The following is a 9,746-nucleotide window of genomic DNA, read 5'->3' as shown; positions in this document are numbered from 1 at the left end:
ATCAAGCAATAATATGCATAAAATCAGCAAGATAAGCACAAATTAAATAGCAAGAAAGAATAAGTTCACTTACATGAGGATTAAGTGCCAAAAATGGTGGAAAAAGATGCTCCAATGTTGAAAATTTCTTTAAACATACTTAGACTTTTTCCACCTTTGTAAATATGAATGGGAGAAGGCAAAAAACAAGGTGTTTTAGATGGAAGATACCAAAATGTGCCCTATTATTGCTCTAAGATTCAACATTTTTTAGTTGCTTGTGCTACGAGACACTTTTAGATAAAAACATTTTTCACCAAGCATATGATCAATTCTTTTTGATAATTAAACACCAAAACAAGTGCCAAGATGCAATGTAATAACCAAAAGAGACCGAATTGATTCCTGTTACAACAAAAATGTGCTCTAAAAATGATACATTTTGAAGTTTTTTTTTCCAAAAATGTGCCCTAGGATAGAGCTTAGAAAAATGATTTTCAACAAGATGAATCCATTTTTGATGTTAGAAATTCCATTACTAAGAGAAAACAACCCTATTGGAGAAGATCTCATGCAAAACCATCAAGAAAATCTCTCACAATCTCCAAAATTAGGTTCCTGGATGCCCAATACATGTGTTCTTCCAAAATCAAACTTCTTGTAGGCAAATGCATGAAAAAGGTTAAAATCAGACCTTTTAGTGTCCATAACATGTTTTAAAATGTGCACAAGTCATAAATCGGACATTTTATAATTGATTGCATATTTTAAAAATTCCCCACGAGGCAAATCACACCTTTTGGGAGGCATGACACATTTTAAAACATGGACATGGTTAAAATTAGACCTTTTGGGGAGGACTGCATATTTTAAGTGAAATCTCATGTTTTTAATGCAATGACACATAAAACTCTCTTTTTGTTGTAATGACACCAAAAAGGTCCAGTTTTGATAGTCTTATGCTTTTTAAGTTGAACTTTATACGCAGTGACATTTAAAATGTCCACTTTTGATGGATTTTACATGTAATATCATATAAAATGTCCACTTTTGATAACTTAAAGTCATTTAACAAACATATATCAATTTAAATTCATTAAAATGTTACTTTAATGGGACATAAACCACATTTATATATCATATAAAAAATATAACATATAAATATCATTTAAATTAGCATTTTATTTAAATCTCAAAAATTAAACTAAAACTATATAGTTTATATAGTCACTTTAAGGGAAAAACCAGAAAGTAACTCAACTTAAAATTATAACATAAAGTGCACTATAGTTATTTAAGTGAAAATTTAAATGATAAAGTAACTTAAAAACATAACATAAAGTGAATTTAAGTTATATTTTTCAAAAGTGAATGTCACATTAAAAATATGATATGATATTTTTAATTCATGTTGTTGTATAAAAAATGTCCACTTTTGAGGCACTAAAACAACTATAACGCTTCACTGACAACTCCAATTACGCTCTAGGTTAGACCAAATCAAAGAGAAAACTGAAAGCCATGACATGAGCAAAACCAAGGACTAAAAACCAACAAATGCAAACTCAAAAGCAAAAAAAAAAAGATGATGAAGACTTCAAAAATCAAGCAAAGGCTCAACATAAAGCAAAACGAAAAAGACTTGACCAAAGCCTTCAGTAAAACAATTTGATATACGAATTGAAGTTGATTGATTGATCACCATTGAGCAATTGAATATCAAATTCAACTTAGAGAGACATGAAATGAGCTTGAAAAAGTTTTGTGCTGTTACCAACATTTTGTGGTGACAAAATGTAGGACAACAGTAAGAAATATGGATTTGAGCTAAACATTAAAAGTCAGTGAAAGGAGTGCTTAGAGAGCAATGCACAACGAAAGAACTTGAAACATAACACAAATCAACAATAAAATCATAAAAAACTTGAAACAAAACACAAATAAATAATAAAATCATAAAATTTATTCCTTCACTCATGCAAACTTCATTTTGCATATTGTAATCACCATCTTGAACCGTTTCTTGACCTTTGACCTTCAAATAAATTCATAGCAGAAGAGAAATTTAAATACATGACAACTTAAAAAGGTTATACATGGAGAAGGAAAAAACAAGTTAAAAGGAAACAGTTTGATACAACAAATCTTAAGAGGAGGGAAAAAATAGAAACAAATAGATAATTTCTTTAGTTTATGTGGTATATAAAAAGATATGAATTACAAAAGCTAGCTTAGTCGGAATGCTGTTCCATTGGATGTTAAAAATCTATCTATCTATCTATCTAAATAAAAGAAAGTGAAACAAAATATAAATAATAACAAATAAGCACAAAATAACAAAGATTTTTTTTTTTTTTGGACTAGCACTAACAATTTTCTGACAATAAATTGTAAAATCCGAAAGCAAAGCTTCCACATACAAACCTAGAAACTTAAAAATATATTCAACACCAATGACAAATTTAATTGAATAAAAATTATATTAAAAAATATTATTTTTTGATTGGTAAGAGTATATTATAAACTAATTATTATACTACTAGACTAAATCAAATAAATTATTAAAAATTATTACTATACTCTTTACCAAGGCAAGTACTAACGATTAGTAATACTTGTTTAGTGAAGTAACAAAATTCATAAATTAAAAATATTTTTAATTTTTTTAAAGGTTAAGTGACTATTTGAACCAATAGAAAACAATATTGAGCAAATTGAAAAAACACTCGAGATATTCTTTGAAAAAAAAGAAGACAGGAAATCTTTTAATTGCTATTTTAATCACACGATTCCTTCTCTAAAACCCTAACACTTCATTCCGCAATAGCATTCGTGTAATACCAATAGGCAGGCTGAGGATTTTAGGAAACTTTCAATTGTTTCAGCATAAATCACAAGGGCTTCGGCAGAGAATTTTGAGGGTTTTTGTAAAATTTTACAACTGCTATGGCGAAAATGGATTCTGACGACTTCGACGAATTTTCGATTAAGGGAGAGCAGCACGAGGATCTCTACGATGACATCATGTTGCGGTTTCAAAACTCCCAAGCTCCCGAGCACAAGCATCTCTGTGCCATTGTGGAGGGCATGTCCCAGGTCTTGAAAGATCAGAATCTGCCCCCTTCTTCTACTGCATATTTTGCAGCCACAATGGCGTCTCTTGACCGTCAAATCAAGGACGGTTTATCAACATCTGAAGGTGACGGAGACCCCGTTGTTACGGCGCTTTGTACCTTTTTAGCCACGGTTTTGCCCAGGGTTTCATCGGCTGTAATAAAATCGAAGTGGAGACCTTCAGTTGACACGCTTACTAAGCTTCTCAAGAATAGTTCTTATGTGTCCGCGAGTGCGGTCAAGGCTGGAATGAAGTGCATTGCGAGTTTTCTTTCTGTGGCGGACACTTCAAATTGGCCTGTAATTGCTCCTGCGTATGTGATTCTTTTGAATTATTCCACCGATCGTCGTCCCAAGGTATATTCATTGGACTCAAAAAGCTAGGAAAAACAATCACACTGGAAGTCCAAATGCCGAAGATATAGATTAACTAATCCAATAAGTTTTCTTGCAAAGAAGAGCATGCTTTTAGTTCAATTTAGATGATAATAATCCTCATTAGCAGAATAGACTTGACTATGGGGTTTATGGAAATGCATAGCTTATAAGTGTATAACAATGGAGTGAACAGGAAAATATGAAAAGGGAGGCGATCAAGAAGCATAATTCAATTATCTCAATATCGGTGCCTAAAGGCTAAAACCCAAAATCTAAGTCAAGCAGCCACACTTCTGGTACCGGAAGCAAGAATGCCCAACGTGATCGTTTCGTCAACAAAAAAAACACCTTTAAATTTCGCACATATTTAAAGAACTGATTTCTTAGACAAGAATAGATTTCCACAATCAGATAAAGTATGAAGATGCGCATTCTGGATTCGATTGTGTGCCATTTTTTTGCATCAACGTTTCGAATCACACTCTGTGATTCATCATCAGGATATGAATAGCTGGAGGAGAAAAAATGATGAATCACAGAGTGTGATTCGAAACGTTGATGCAAAAAAATGGCACACAATCGAATCCAGAATGCGCATCTTCATAACTGATTTCTTTAAAATGCATTTTAAATTAGAATAACAGCAATTACGTACAAAGTTCCACAACTAAGCGCGTTACTTGCCATTGTCAATTTGTTGATATACATAGTTATAGTGCGTAGTATTAATCCAAATACAAGAAAATGAGCCTTGTACATAAAGGAAAAATGCTTCCAATGCAGCTTCGTTTTGATGTTTAAAGCAACTGTCAAACGAACTAATTGAAAACTTAAAACTAAGCACAAGAGGATCTATTATCACATAGGACAATACTAATTTTCCCACAATCAGTGTTGGTATCAAAATCTTTGCCGGCAATAACCTGGCAAATCAAAAGAAAGAAAATCTCTTTAAAAATGAGGATTTAATCGGGAATTGAAAGTTTTTGATATTAGCAGCAGCAAAACAAAGGTGCTGTTCCATAGCACAACAATTCAGAAGGATTACAAGCTGATTGCCATTAACAGCACATTAACAGCAAGTAAATAAGATCAGATAGACAGCAACCTAAACTTACCTCTATCAAAAACAACCCAACATCTACTGAAAATAAAATCAGATAGCAGTACTAAAGATACTACCTATACCGGAAGAGTTAAAAGTACAACATAGAAATATTTAAACTTAGCCACGCAGGGCTATCCAACCACAAGTCATTATCAAGATAGAACCTATCAACATAAATATTTAATGCAAGGTCCAGCAGGTTGAAAAAAAACCAAAAAACCAAAAAGCCAGCAACACGCATTAAGTCTTCTTCATAGTCAGGGTCTTCGACAACAACACCTTGGTCCAATTTTCGGTCAGAAACTTAAAAAGTTCCTTGTAATCATCTTCCTGTGCTACCTTCCCACCATTCACTATCTCCTGCAAATGACAGATTGTGTTTGCTGAACTGTGCATGACCTTGAGGGTGAAACAGCTGACCTTCTGCAACCTCTTCCTGATACCAGCAATTTCAGTCCCGGAATCCAAAGTTAACACTAAATATAATATCCAAAATCTATGAAAGTTGTTAATAAATAAAAGTGTCCATCTACAGCAATTATAATTCGCTAAACATATAATGCTTGCTTCTGGCTAGCATCTCTCCGGCCATCAGAGACCTAAATTTTACCAAGGAAAGTTAAAAAATACGCAAGTCCCTCAGTCAAGTTTAAGTTTCTGATGGTTGGATGGACATCTCCATGTTTCTGCGTCAAAAAGTAATTACAGCTGTGCCAGCTGGAAAAGAACACCAGCTGAGCAATAAAATATTAGCAAGTTCGTCAATCAATTAAAATTTGAGAAATAATATAAAATTTCCCCTTTACTTTCATATAAATAAATTTATAAATCTCTAAATCAAAATAAGATTTTTAAAATTAAAATATAATCCAGATGTATGTATTAATAATAAATTAATAAAATTATAAACTTTAACAAAAAATGAAAATCCTAAAAGATAAATTGTAGAAGTTTACAAAATTATAATTATTCATAAATAAATGAAAGCTATTTAAGCTTTTAATAGAAGTTTACACAAATATGAAGCTATAAACAAAATAAATAAGCCAAACTTCCATTTAAGAGAAAGGACTTGGCCGTTGGCATCAGCCTTTCAGAGCCAACATTGGCCCTGCTATGGCCACATCGGCTGCAGCTTAACTATTCTTTCTTTATATTTTAACCTTTACTAATAAAAATATCAAAAATTGCTAAGTTGGATGTTTTGGTATGGGGTTGAGTATAGGTATGAGGTTTTGGTATGCCATGATGACATCAATTTTTTTCTTGGGTACAGCTCTATTATGTGTGTGTGTGTTGTATAATGGTTGGTAGAGCTTTATTGTAATTGTGTATTGGAAGCATGGTGCTCCTATGGTTGGGCCCATATTGCACCATCATGTTTAAAATATGATAACAGCTTGAGGTCAAATAGAGACCGAAGAAGTTGATCCTTTTGGAACGCTGGTGAGTTTTTGGACTGTTGAATGTTTGAATTTGAGAAACTTCAATGCCTATCTGTCTATGTCAAAGACCTTAGTCTTTACTTGCGGATTGGATGCACTTGTTAATTGTAGTACCTAGTAATCATTGTAAAGGCAGATGAAACCCAAGGTGGAATAGTAACTAATATCAATGTTTCACTTTTTCCTTATCAATTAGGACATGATCAATGTCTTGTTGAGATTGAAGGGGTCATTTAAGTCTAGTTTGTAATTGTGATCAAATATCTTACAGGGTTTTGATCAAATGAACCCTAGCCAAAGGGAATGTTTAACTCTTAAGTTGCCATTAGGGATTTTGGTATGGATGCGGGTTTGAGATTTGGGTTCAAAACTCGTCCAATTTTTTTTTTTGGGTTGGGTTCAGGTTCATTTTGGCTACGTCCATAGAAGATTTAAAAAATAAATTAATATATAAATACATGTAAAAATATGCTGCAGCAAATAAGTTCATATGCCACTATGCTAATATTAAAGCGACTTAGCAAAACACACCACCACATATACTAATATTTAGTTCAAATGACATAACAAAATGCCAAAATATACCACCTATATCAATGCTTTGGTTCAAAAAAAAATAATGTCAGTATTAATAATCAGTCATTAATGATCAAATATCATAAAAAATCATCAAACAAATCATTGTCATTCTGCTGTTGCAAATTAGGAGCACAAAAAGTGCCACTAGCATTAGTACTGGTGGCTTAATGCCCAGCCTCAAGATCTGCCTTAGGGTCAGCCTCATCATCAATTGCAAGTGTATCAAAATGGGCTTCCGATCCCGCATACTCTGGTTCAGCATCCCAATGCATTGCCTCCCCTTTTTTGTAAGTATTGTCTTCATGTGTTGCGAGCCTCAAGTTTGAAAGCACAAAAACCAAGTAATCTGCCTTCTTGGAGTTTAGTCTGTTGTGTTTTATTGAGTGGATGGAGTATGTGCTCCATTTCCTCTTAGATGATGATGAACTAGCGACCTATCAAATTTTACAATTTTGAAATTAGAGAGTTAAGAGTTTAATATATCTAAAAATATACGTTTTATATTCATCAACAAGAAAGCAAGAGTCTACAACACAACGGTAAACTGTGAGCCTCTTATCTAGGAAGTCTTGAGTTCGAGACTACTTGAGCTTAATAAATAATAACAATAATTAATCACAACACAATAAAATAATTAATCTTGGCTTCAACCTCTTAGCGATAAAAAAAATATTCATCAACAAGAATTTAGAAATTGGAATCTTAAGAGTTAAGAACTTGTGATAAAATTTTGATGGCAATGGGTTACAGGTTTTGGTAAATCTATCCATGGAAGTACCACCATTTATGAGCATCAACATTGTTCTTGTCTTTAAGAGCTTCAAGACCACAATTATTGGTGCTTGCGAAACTCATGAATTTAGACCTCACTGCAGGTTGGAGGTGCTAAAAAAAAAGTCTTCAAAGGGCTGTTTTGTACCCTTGGTTAAATTTATTAGCTACATATGAAATTTTGAGTAATATGTTTTATAAACTATGTACATACACTAACATGTATCAGGGAACTTTTATTTGGTTTTATTTATACTGACCACATTACAGGTGTCATCGTAATAGCTTGTCTTCAGCAGTGACTTGAAGATGTCTTCATAGTCAACTTTGTTTCCTCTCTGGTTGGTTTAAGGCTCGATATTTGCCTTGGTTACGTGTGCTTGCTGACATCGACTATATTCAACATGTCATATTGATGCAGGAGCATCCAGAGGTATAAGGGCAATCCTGTGTCACCTAAAAAATGTACTTAGACTTAGTTTCTGTTTCATGTCTTTACATTTTTGGATACCCATTTGGCTCAAATAAAGGTTCCAACTCTCATAGTTCAACTATCAGTGCGTTTGAAAATCCCGAAAAAATAGGAGCATGTATTTGGGCCATCATTTCGGTAAACTAGAAGGTGTGAATTGGCCAGATGAATGTAATCATGATTTAGAGCATTCCAGAAAAAGAATCAGGTCAATAGGCCCCACGGTTTGAAAGTTATTGCAATTTTTCGGATTTTGGAGACCTCCTAAGAATGCTTCAAAGTCAGGTTTGGGGCATTAAATGACCTCGAAAAGGGTCGAAAAAGGGGGACGAGCGAAGCTCTTTCAAAGGGCTATAGAGTGCTTCGAGAGCTTTTCGAAAATGTAAACGGTTCGTCAATCGGAGCTACGGTTCAAAAGTTATGCCTCTCGGAAGTTCGGCTACCGTTTCTGGATTCTTCTAGATTTGCACTGACTTCTAACGCAGCTTCTGGAACCTTCTATTTTGTCAATGGATGCCTACTAGCACTTTCTAAAATGTACTCCTAGTCCTTAACTCTCCGGGGTCTATTTAAGGAGATTTTTGGCATTGTAAAAGGCAGTTCGGATTGGAGCTTGAGAGGAGGTGCTAAAAGGAGAAATATTCTCCAGATTTATGCTATTGTAAGCCCGTAGGGCATGTTCTGAAGTTTATTTTCTCTGTACTATTTGTACTAGCTTATTTTCTCAGTTAATATAATTTCCCTTTTCTATTGTGTCCATTCTGTTGTTGGGTTGTGTCCCCATCAAGTGGTATCAGAGCGGGTTTTCCTGAGTGTGTAGACAGAGCGCCGACTGTGAGGCAATTTGCACCAGGACTGTGTGGTTGTGGGTTCGAGTTAGAAGATGCCTCCACGAAGAGAGCGTGGCGGAAGGGCCAGAGCTATTGATCCTGAGGAGGTTAGAGCCCTCCAGAGGCAGGTACAAGCATTGCAAGAGGAGCTTCGTAGAGGAGCAAATGTTGCCGCAGGTGACAACAGTGAGGATGACAATGAAGAGGAAGTAATGGGACCAGAAGAGGAAGAAGACGGGGAAGTTCTGAATCCTGTAGAGGAAAGGCTTTTTAGGGCCATTACTAAGTTTGGGAAGAGACCTACAATTGAAGTGGGTATATTTTCAGGAAATCTGAAACCAGATGAGTTGATCGATTGAATCAATGAACTGGAAGAATACTTTGAGTATGAGGATATAAGGGACCCAGATAGGGTTAAGTTTGCAAAGGCCAAACTGAAAGGCCATGCCAAAATCTGGTGGCAAGAGATTCAATTTGAAAGACTTAGAAGAGGAAAGGAGAAGATCACAAGATGGGATCGCATGGTGGACAAATTGAAGAAGCAGTTCATTCCTGTGGACTACGAGCTTGATCTGTTTAAGAAGATGCATGGGTTAAAGCAAGCAGGAAGATCAGTCCAAGAATATACAGAGGAGTTTTACCGACTCCTGATTAGAGCGGGGCATGCAGAAGCAAATAAGGAGAAGGTTGCTCGTTATATCAGTGGGTTGCGACCTAGCATCCAAGAGGAATTAAGTCTGGTAAGAATGACCAGCGTTGAAGAAGCATACCAGTTTGCCCTACGAGTTGAAGAAAAGCTGAGTAAAAGGTTTGAAGGAAGACAAAGAGGGCGCGGTCAAGGAGGAAGGGGAAGCGGTAGATCATCTGGAGGCCGCAATGAAACCCAAAAGAAAAATGAAGATGTGGGTACTAGCAGAAACCAGAGGAATGAGGGTTTCAACCCCTCCCATGATCAAGACTTTGGAAATCAAAGAGGAAGAGGTAGAGGGCGTGGACAAAGAAGAGGAGGCTTCTGTGGTACCTGTTTCCATTGCAATGAAGAAGGTCATCGTGCCTTTGAATGCCCTCAA

At 35.1% G+C, this 9,746-nt stretch overlaps 1 protein-coding gene across 3 annotated transcripts in view; it reads left to right on the top strand.

Annotated features, from left to right (window-relative positions):
• Positions 1–2,746: 2,746 nt before the first annotated feature.
• LOC149572267 (ARM repeat superfamily protein) overlaps positions 2,747–9,746 on the top strand; it is a 101,029-nt gene continuing 94,029 nt past the window's right edge. For 2 of the 3 annotated variants that reach the window (XM_089813501.1, XM_089813502.1), the window contains exon 1: positions 2,787–3,450. In XM_089813501.1, coding sequence (XP_089669627.1) covers positions 2,926–3,450 — 525 coding nt within the window. In that variant the 5' untranslated portion in view covers positions 2,787–2,925. Of the gene's footprint in view, positions 3,451–9,746 lie in introns of all 3 variants that reach the window. The other variant, XM_089813500.1, reaches the window with a different exon arrangement.

The sequence above is a fragment of the Cupressus sempervirens genome, chromosome 2, assembly GCF_028749045.1.
Source record: "Cupressus sempervirens isolate cs-2001-9-10 chromosome 2, ASM2874904v1, whole genome shotgun sequence".
Taxonomy (NCBI): domain Eukaryota; kingdom Viridiplantae; phylum Streptophyta; class Pinopsida; order Cupressales; family Cupressaceae; genus Cupressus; species Cupressus sempervirens.
The sequence above is the reverse complement of the archived record's forward strand: the minus strand, read 5'-3'. Positions and strand labels throughout refer to the sequence as shown.